Source organism: Paramormyrops kingsleyae, chromosome 10, assembly GCF_048594095.1.
Source record: "Paramormyrops kingsleyae isolate MSU_618 chromosome 10, PKINGS_0.4, whole genome shotgun sequence".
Classification (NCBI taxonomy): Eukaryota; Metazoa; Chordata; class Actinopteri; order Osteoglossiformes; family Mormyridae; genus Paramormyrops; species Paramormyrops kingsleyae.
Window position 1 is genome coordinate 19,608,364 of NC_132806.1, and position 10,819 is coordinate 19,619,182.

A 10,819-nucleotide genomic window follows, 5' to 3' on the forward strand; every position below is an offset into this window, starting at 1 on the left:
GGGAAGCTAACATTGTCTTCTTTGCTTTTGGATAACAAAATTCCCATAAACCTGCTTATATAACCAAGTACAATATTCAGGTCAGCTTCATGGTGCACAAATTTGCTTGTTTGCTGTGATATTTATTACTTTGCAATATTAATCATCAAAATACTGTTTTATTCAAACACAGATTTCCATTTTTAATTTAAAAGATTTTAAAGGAAAAGATGCCTATTGCTTTAAAATGTATTCTACACATCCTCCGATCACTTATTGAATATAGCCATGGAGGACTCCAATGTCTATCCCAGGCAGCACAGGGCAGGGAAACACCCGGGATGGGATGCCAGTCACACACACACACACACACACTATAGGCAGTTTAGAAATACCAATTCAACTAACTGTACATCTGTGGACTGCAGGAAGCAAATGTTACAAAATACCTGTGTAACACAGGACGAACATACAAACTGCATGCATGCAGGGCAGTAGAACTACCAAAGGCAGCCTATCCAAGGGCAGAGAAAAACTCTGGATATCAACTATTTATTTCACCCAGTTTTGGCAAATCCATCCTGGTCTTTATACAGGTTTCAAGTCAAATTAATTTAAGGTTGATACTGCATCCAGGGTGTACCCATGTGTTGTACCCAGGCACTTGCGCGACACAGTCCAGTTGTTGGATAAAAGCTAAGTGGCTGCATATAACCCAGCAAATAACCCAGGTGACAAAATCTCTGCTATGAAGCATGGTGGTGACTGCCAGCTTAAGTGGCTAAAAGCAGTGAACAGTCAGGGCCTTAAGTTGAAGCCAGAACCAATATTCTCCACAAAGATTCTGCACAGGTGTAGGTGTATGTATTTTCATTCATTCGTATATGTTACAAAGACAAAAAAAAGTCATAAAATAAACATCTACATGGTGAAAAGAAGTCAACCCAAGGTTATATAACTAAATTAGTTAACACCAATCATTTTATTACAGGAGTAATTACTTCATTGTTCATTTATCAGTGTATATATAGATATCTGAAGATTTTTGACCATTAAAGACAATCGTTTACTTGTATTTATATATCTTACAAAAGAATACCATCTTGATGTTAAACGTTTTCAGTTGTTTACAAACTTATATCCCCACTTATAACACTACATTCTTCTTTATTGAAATAAACTGGTAAGGCCTCAAAATAACGCGTTAGTGAACCAACAAAGCGCCAGATCTTTAATGGCTAGGCGCAAGAATTGGTAAATGCCATCATGGGAAAATATATTACCAGCTGTCAACTACAAACCTCGTATAACCTGCGTCCAAACAAATATTTAGCGAACGGCAAAAATAGATAACGCTGGTTGTGGCCAAACAGCTACTAGTCCTTGGGATGACCGTTTTGCCATTTTGCTGAATACTGCTTAAAATAACCTACGACACGGGATTAATTATACAGTGCGGATATAATCCAAGTGGAAAAAAGAGGCGCCCCGGTCCGCGCCCTCTGGTAGCTTCTAGGTAGCCAGCTGGCTAACGAGCTACTAAAAAACCGCCGAGCCTCTGGGCCGTATGACGTAAACAAACACCGATCGGAGGCGAAGGAGGCCGCGCGCGCTCCCCCCCCCTCCCCCGCTGTCAGCTCGCAGCCTGATTGGTCCAGGCCTGGGAAAGAGAATTCGAGAATCCACAATGTGCAGGCCTCAGGGTCCGTACTGTGGAAAATTTTAATAAAACCGCTTGCGACAGGAAAAAGGACAAAATAAACCCAGGAAGAACCGAAAAAGAGATACTAAAACAGGTAAACGGTTTTGCATCTACTTTGATGTCTGAGCGAGAATGCAATAAGGGCCCAGTCGGAGGGGCTTGGGCCTCAGCGAGGCCGAGTCTGAAACAACAAGAAGTGACGGATACTGGCTAGCTCGCACACTGCCGACATAGATTTTCTATAAGGGTAAATCTAAATAACTAGCTATATAGCTATGCTTAGTCCTCACGAGTTGATTTGAAAATGACCTTCAGTCTAAAGAAAATGTATTAGTGTGGTATTTTCAGCAGGTAAAATTCGTTTTAAAATGCGTTGCTAACTAGCTAGCTAAAATGGCGGATTGCAAGATGTCGGCCGCTTGTGCTGAAGCGTCTAGTATAAGCTTGCCGAGGAACTTACCGAAATGCACCATTTGGCGCAAACGTATTATTTTGTAAAGCGCAGATTTTAAAACAGCTTTGCAGCCTCTATAAACTAGTCCGATAATTTTGTAGCACCACTGTGATACGGCCGTGCCTGTTTTTTAATTGCCAAAGGGCGTCCCGCTCTAAAATGCCCGTTCGTGCAGCTGTCTCCCGTAGCCTTCGCTTATGTCATGGAGGCGTCCATTTTCCCGGCTGCGCCGCGGCTGAGCAGCGATTTGAGTGTGTGCGAGATTGACAGGGTCTGAGTTTGCGTAGCTACACTTCGCACCGAAAAGTAACTGCTGCTCTCAGTATAGGGCAAGCAGCGTCAGGCATTTACTCACTTGTTACGCGTTTGTGCACATTTGACGTTTAGACTTAAGTGACCCAGTGGCAGAACAGTGCTGTGCTCAAAGAACGTTAATTAATTCATTGTTAATTGGGTAACAGTAGATGCTACAGATGTTGATGGCTGGCTAAGTAAAATATTTTGCTGTCACGTAATATTTAGATTTTTAAAAGCATTTTGCGGCTAGCTTTTAAAACACCCAGCTGTTAACTTATACATCGTATATCTTGTATTGGTATTGGTAGGGTGCACAATACAACATGTGGAGTGATGCACAAATAAAATGGGCGTGTAATCAGCTGTTGTACAAAACATACTCCTTGCATAAATGCGCTATAATTTAATTAAATTGTGAGACCTGTTTGTAGTGGTGAAGAAGGGGATTCTATACAATACAGCTTTGCATTAAAATACTTTTAAAAGTTTTTTTTTTTTTTTTGCCTGTAAAAATAAACAGTTATGATGGTAGCAATGTTTCCTGTCAGATTGTCCACGTTGCTTAGCCAGGCCGGCATAAATTGTATTTAAAAAAAAAAAAAGTTATACTTTGATTTTCATATATATATATACACACACACACACACACATACAAACAAAAGTCTGAATTAAGAGTCTTCCTCATGGACTATATTGGCGATACTACTTATGAGTGTAATGCTTTTTGCACTTGAAGTTGTGTCTGGTTTTTAAAATGATTCATGCTTTGTCCTTAACAGATAATATGAAAATAAGCCGTATCAGAATATAGTTAATAATCTATCGGTCCTAGTAATTACGTACCATTCTAAATTAACTTTTTTTCTTTCTAGGTTATGCTTTTTCCAAATGCAGGAGTAATTCAAAGTTTGATGTGTGTTTAGAACTTTGACATCAAATGTGAAGGTAAGCTTGTTTTTGACTGGTTTTTCTTTTTGAATATATGGTGCCTTAAAGCCTTCTGCATTTTGTCAGTGCTGCTCACATGAATATCTCAATATATCCTACTACCTTAATTGTCAGTCAGTGTATTTGTAAAATTGTCATATGTGTGAACAATATTTACTAAACTGTAACCATTATGGGCTCATATTTTACTTACTTGGTTTAGTTCTTTATATCTAAGCCTTTAACTATGATGTCATTTTTTTATGCAGGGTCTGAATTATAAAGATAATGGACCAAGGAGGAGGGGTGTTGGAGCTACACACACAAGATCAGAAAATGCCCCATACAATGATCATGCAAGATTTTGGTAGGTATATGTGAGTATGCCATGGTAAAACATGTGTGATAGAGAACAATGAATGAAGAAAATCAAAGAATCAAAGAGGTCTCCATTTTATTTATATAACACTGTTAAAAACAATCAGTGGTTGATCAAAGTGCTTTTCAATAATAAAAACAATTTGCGTAAAAATAAACAGTTATAATTACACTATAGAGGCACTTCCTAAAAATGTATTTAATTTAGAGATTATTTGTCATTGTTGACACACCACAGCACACAACAACGAAATGTGTCCTCTGCATTTAACCCATATGTGACAATGTGACATGGGAGGGGGCAGCTAATTCAGCGCCCGGGGAGCAGTGCTTGGGGGCGGTACCTTGCTCAGGGTACCTCAGTGGTACCTTGCTGGTCGGGGATTCGAACCTGCAATCTTTCAGTCATGCGCTTCCCTAACCATTAAGCCACCACTGTATGAACCAATAATAAAACCGTTGTTTGTGATTTTGATGTGTGACTTCATTTCTTACTTTTTAAATGTGCTGTAATGTTTTTAATGTTCCGTTTTATATTGGGCCCAGAGTAAGCCTCTTTGATGCCCTTGTCTCCACAGTGGCAGGCATGGGTGGCATGGCCCACATTGATGGTGACCATATAGTGGTGTCTGTACCAGAAGCTGTGCTAGTATCAGATGTGGTGACAGATGAAGGCATCACTTTGGAGCATGGCCTAGATGCGGAGGTTGTGGAGGGACCAGATATTGGCCATGAGGACGTGGTGACCTCTGACGATGTGATTGTACCGGAAGTGATGCTTGGGGCAGAGGTGGCCATCGAGGAAGCACTTGACTCAGATCACCATGTGCTGACCACCGACCTGATCGAGGAGTCGACGCATGTACCTGACCAGGTTTTTGTGGCTGACCTGATATCCCATCACCAAGATGGCCACTTGGACCATGAAATGGTGTCTGAGGAAGTAATGGTCACCAACTCGGACTCTGAGACTGTAATCCAAGCCCATGATGGGCTGCCGGCTTCAACAGTCACCATTGATACAGGCAACGATGAGGATGACAAGAGCACTTCTGAGGACTATTTAATGATCTCCCGTGAGTGACACCACATGGGACAATACGTTTTGTGCTCCATTGGCTTCCTGATATTTGCTATTAAATGGCATGAAACCTTGGGCCTGTTTGAAATCTATGTCTTCCAAGCAGCTGTTATTTTCTGTCATCTGTCTTGGTAATATTGGAAATAATTTGTATTGCCTTTACACAGTGGATGACGTAGGGGGGAAGCTTGATATTGGAAACGCTCCCCTGAAGATCAGCACTGAGATGGCGCAGGGCGATGATCCCAAAGAGGGTGACTATGGCTCTGAAGTCATTAAGGTGTACATCTTTAAGGCTGAGGCAGATGAAGATGTGGAAATCGGTAAGACTCAAGACAGAAAAATTTAAGGTCATTAACCTTTGTGCTGTATTTTGTGTCACTGAATACTCTTTTGTTGATCAGGGGCCTGTTTCATGAAGCAGGATTTCATGCTCAGCCAGATAACTTGTCAGATTTAAGGTATTCTGGGCTAATTGTACTTTATCTTTGTTCATTTGCATTTAGCCCAGACTATCTGAAATCCTAGAAGTTATCTGGCTAAGTAAAAAATCCTGCCTCATAAAGCTGGCCCCTGAATCTAGCCAGGTTTTGTAGTTTCAAGGATATGGATTGCAGCATTGGGTTTGGCTTACAGTTTAATTGTATGTGTTTCTCAGGTGGAACAGAAGTCATTGCTGATAGTGACTTCCATAACAGCAGTGCAGTTTTGGAGTCGGGGAGTGTGGGTCGACTGTCTCGAGAAAAGATGGTCTATATGGCTGTGAAGGGCACTGGCCAGGAGGATGAGGATATCAGTAAGTCATGCAAGTGGAACTGTAGGCTACCGATTGAAGAGAGAATAATTTGGTCACTCTTGAATAAACTTGCAAATAACGTGAGGTAATTAAGTTAATAATGTCTTCTTGATCCTTGTGGTAAGTTGAAGGATGCTGTTTGTACATTTTTCCCAAAGAGATAAAAATCTAATTAGGCCAATCCAATAGTCTGCCTACCTGCTTTGGTTACATTTTGATTCAGGTATGTTTCTGTGCCTCTTACAAATGTTTGCCTAAACTTCACTTCGGCATGTGTTCAAAGACTGTGCAGAGATGGCGGATGAGGTGTACATGGAGGTGATCGTGGGGGAGGAGGAGGCACCTGCGGTCCAGGAGTCTCAGTTAGACGACCCAGCCGTCAATAAGACATTCGTTCCTGTTGCTTGGGCAGCAGCTTACGGTAAGATCCCACTTCGGGTGCCGTGGAACTGCAGACGTTTTAAAGCCGAATTGGATTGATACAGCCTCATTGTATTCATGTGGTGAGGCTGACGCAGTCTCAATCATCACCAGGTAACAACCTAGAAGCTAGGTTGGAAAATAAAAATGGGACAGCCCCCCAGTACCTACAGATCAGTGACAGCATCAGCAGTAGCAGAGCACTCAAACAAAAGATGAAGAAGAAGAAGAGAGGCGAGACGCGGCAGTGCCAAACTGGTATGGTATCTGTTTCAGTTTGGACTGAAATTAATTTTGTCCATGTTAGATCTGTCATGTTCATTTTGAAGCGCTGTCCTTTTTTAATGGTGATCATATTGCAATATTCCCCTCAGCTGTGATTATTGGCCCTGACGGACAGCCCCTCACTGTCTATCCTTGTCACATCTGTGGAAAGAAGTTCAAATCGAGAGGCTTTCTGAAGCGCCACATGAAGAACCACCCCGACCACATGTTCAAGAAGAAATACCAGTGTACGGACTGCGACTTTACTACAAACAAGAAGGTCAGCTTCCACAACCACATGGAGAGCCACAAACTGATCATCAAGAGCGAGAAGATCCCTGAATTTACGGAGTACACGCGGCGTTATTGTGAGGCCAGCCCTCTCAGCTCCAACAAGCTAATTCTGCGAGACAAGGAGCCCAAACTGCACAAATGCAAGTATTGTGACTATGAGACGGCCGAGCAGGGCCTGCTCAACCGCCACTTGCTGGCTGTGCACAGCAAGAACTTTGCCCACGTGTGCGTGGAGTGTGCCAAAGGCTTTCGGCATCCGTCTGAGCTGAAGAAACATATGAGGACTCATACGGGTGAGAAGCCCTACCAGTGCCAGCACTGTGAGTTCCGCTGTGCTGACCAGTCCAACCTAAAGACTCACATTAAGAGCAAGCATGGCAATGACCTCCCGTACAAGTGCGGACAGTGCCCCCAAGCCTTCGCCAATGACAAGGACCTGCAGAGGCACAATGAGATCTTTCAGGGCCACAAATCCCATCAATGTCCGCACTGCGACCACAAGAGCACCAATTCCAGTGACCTGAAACGGCACATCATCTCTGTGCACACAAAGGACTTTCCGCACAAGTGTGATGTCTGTGACAAGGGCTTTCACCGGCCCTCAGAGCTCAAGAAGCACGCAGAGACTCACAAGGGCAGCAAAGTGCACCAGTGCCGGCACTGCGACTTCAAGATCTCCGATCCCTTCACGCTCAGCCGGCACATCCTCTCGGTGCATACCAAGGACCTGCCCTTTAAGTGCAAGCGCTGTAAGCGTGGTTTCCGCCACCAGAATGAACTCAAGAAGCACATGAAGACGCACAGCGGCCGGAAGGTCTACCAGTGCCAGTATTGCGAGTATAACACTACGGACGCATCAGGCTTTAAACGCCATGTTATATCAATTCACACCAAGGACTACCCACACCGATGTGACTACTGCAAGAAGGGTTTCCGCAGGCCCTCAGAAAAGAATCAGCACATAATGAGGCACCACAAAGACATGTTACTGTGATGATGTGTTGTACAGCTTTTCCTTGTTTCTCAAAGAGTCCTCTTTATGTTATAGATGAACAGGTATAAAGTTTAGGGAGTCTGCAGAGGAAAGGTATTTTCTTGGTATGCAGTGCCCAGCTAAATAAACACTTGTCCGTTTCAGTGCTGGTCTTCTCTGTTTTGAGAATGGTGGCATAGGGTCTTTTTAATCAATCAAAGGGTTCAGCATTAGCAAGGTAGGTGGCATTTTTGAACGATGCAGGTATTGTCCCCAGCTTTCCACGCTGTTGTTTTCCTTGATTTGCTGCATAAGAAATGTTAAACGTTTCAGGGGTTTGAAAGTCTTTTTATACCCACTTTTTATACCCACTTTGGTGAAATGCTGCAAGCAAATAATGTTTTCCTTATCGGAAGTGGTGCTTAGGAAGTCTCACTGTATCCTGTGTGAGTTGTCATTTAAATTGTATTTGAGTGTGCTGCTTTGTTATCCTCAGTAAATATATATTTTTTTACAAACCAGTAAGTCTGTGTTCACCAGCTTCTGCTTAATCCCCCCCAGTCAGTGATGTTAATATGTTGTTAATATTTGGCAGCCCATTTGTGTTGTGGAGAAAAAAATTGCTTCAAAAATGTTTACATACATATGCACCTTGACGTAATTTAGATTATGAAACAAATTGCCAGATTTTAGCAAGCTTTTGTTATGTATATCTCTGAACCTTAGATTGTGTCAAATTGTATTCTCTGATTTGTTAAAGTTTCCCAACATACTGAATTAGTCTTGTGTTTGTTAACATTCATAAAGTTTACTAGTGTTTTTTTAACCTTGTAAATGCCACGATAATGCTGTAAATATTATTAAATGTAACTGACCTGAATAAGCAAGCACACATAGCCAACCATTTTAAGAATCAGTTTAAAAAAAGCAAAACCATGCCTTACATCATTGCCTGTTGTAATTTTCATGCACTGTATTTAGTAAACTATAATCAACAATTTAATTTCAAAAAGTCTCAACTGTGTAAATATTTCTGTGAAGGATTTTAATTTGATGTATTTACTTACTTGGGTTTTTGTTTTGTGAAACTGCACTGGAGCCATTTACAGTAACCCATTGACTGGCCAGAAGAAATGGTAAGTCTAAGCTGTTTGCTTACCCTGTGTCCCACGTCATGGCAGTTTTATCATGACTGGTTAAGTGTTCTAAACAATTGAAATGCTAATGGTGGACTTGCGACGTTCCATGGCTTTGAGCGGTTTTGGTGTTCAGTTCTGTGCCCTTTCAGCTGAAAGAGACCTGCCTTTCCCCGTCTTACCAAAATGTTTTTCTTGTCTCAGGATTATGTTCATTTAGATTATCATAAGGCATATTTAATCTACAATGAGCATTTTTTTTTGCTTATGAAACTTGATGTTGCATAGCAATTGCTCTTCACTTTACACAAGAAGGCCATACAGACTGCAAATGTGAAAGCATCATGTTTAGATCTGGTTGTCCAACTTTGCTATTAACAAAATGACTAAGGAGATGCCGTCTTTCTCCAGCACCGGTAGAGTGAAGTGCACAGAATATTCAGGATAAGATAAAATTTCCACAATAATGTTGAACTGCCTAATATATTAATTTTATGAGAACTGTAAAATATAATAAACTTTATTGTTATTGCATCAATGAAATATATAGTACCGGGAATATATCTACAGCACACTTGCAGTATTTTTTTTAGCAGGAACCTTTATCTAAAGATTTCTTTGTTGTTGAGAAAGCGGAGTCAGTTGCTGGAGCAGTCGGGAGTTACGGGCCTTGCTCAGTACCCAATGGTGATACATTTATAATGTGTTTGTTCGAAATAGCATCGATTATTCATATATAAACAGATCTAACTGAAATGATAAATATCACGATAAAAGGTTTCTACCACAGTTCCTACAAGAAACAAATGTATAAAGTCAGTCTTCCAAAAGTGACATTTGGAATTTGATGTTTAAAACTGATTTAAAAGTTTTAAGTTGTATTTGAATCATTCATATTTATTTGTATTTTACCCTTCAAACCTCACAACTACTTGGGGTGGGGGTGGGGGTGGGGCTCTTGTAAGGGAGATAGTTATCATGCTCTTAAGCAGTTCAGGGGTAACACCTGAAATGGTTATGGATATTTGTGGCGAGACAAATAAAGGCATTGAGATTTCTGTTTAAATATGTTATTTTCTTATTGTGAATGGTTTAAATCACTTTATTTGTACTTTAGGTGCAAATTTAGGCTAATTGGTACCACCAGGTTGGTTCACAACTATCTTACTAAGGGGCGTTTATTGGTAGACTGGTGGAAAACAATTGACTGACAGGAACCGACTGTTTCACAGCAGAAAAGCAAAAACTGCAAATGTTTTCTGAGAACTCAAATGGACGCTCAATGGGAAAAGTACACAAATGTATTGAATACAGAGTTTGAACACGGAGGTGATTAAAGTGGTAAGAGGATGGAAAGAGTAAGAAGAATCTTGGGAGGTTTTTTGACGACAGAGTGCACCTTCCAAATCTCCTGGCATGTTGTATTCTTAGTTTTTCTGCATCTCTGACTATACAAATGCCCATTGCCTAAATGCATTAAGCATCTCACAAGGTATGATACATCACATCTAAAAGATTCTTGATAAAAGGCCATGTCATGTTTCCTGCAGATCTGATCGGGCAGGTGCCAGGTTCATATATGTTTTTATCAGTTAGCTTCTGACAAAACCTGCTGTGGAACAGGTTTTCCACGTGGAGACATACCCAGCCAAAAAGCTGACTGCTTTAGTGGTACCAATAACTTGACTTAAACCCAAACCCAGGTCCTCAACCAAAATAATAATTGTCAGTTGTTTCCAGTTTATCCTTCCATTGAGTATATAGTGGATTGGGCATAAATTCAATCCAAAAATTTGATTATGGGGGTAAAATAAAATAATGAGGTTTTAATGATTAATTATTTTAAGAACAGGGATTTAACATTGACTGTTTCCTTAAGCACATTTCTGTGATGGTTTACCTGACCCTGTTCCATTATGCCCATAAAAATAAAATTAAATGTTAAAGTAAAGATTGCATTAATGTGTGAGCCTGTGGTCTAGCACTGCTGCAGTGTAATATAGGCTAGACAGTAATACTACTGCTTCACGCATTTGGTCAGGTGTCATTTCCTCAATCATACCATCCGTATAATGAGAAATGAGCCGTGGAGGTTTTCAACAGAATGTGTAATTTTTC

At 40.9% G+C, this 10,819-nt stretch overlaps 1 protein-coding gene across 1 annotated transcript; it reads left to right on the plus strand.

The window, feature by feature from the left end:
• Window positions 1-1,451: 1,451 nt before the first annotated feature.
• On the plus strand, window positions 1,452-8,577 carry znf711 (zinc finger protein 711). Its single transcript, XM_023811534.2, has 9 exons — window positions 1,452-1,775; window positions 3,305-3,377; window positions 3,629-3,726; window positions 4,316-4,813; window positions 4,986-5,141; window positions 5,477-5,614; window positions 5,898-6,035; window positions 6,149-6,292; window positions 6,409-8,577. The coding sequence occupies exons 3-9, from the start codon at window positions 3,648-3,650 to the stop codon at window positions 7,584-7,586; spliced, it is 2,331 nt and encodes a 776-aa protein (XP_023667302.1). The 5' UTR covers window positions 1,452-1,775; window positions 3,305-3,377; window positions 3,629-3,647; the 3' UTR covers window positions 7,587-8,577.
• Window positions 8,578-10,819: the final 2,242 nt, after the last annotated feature.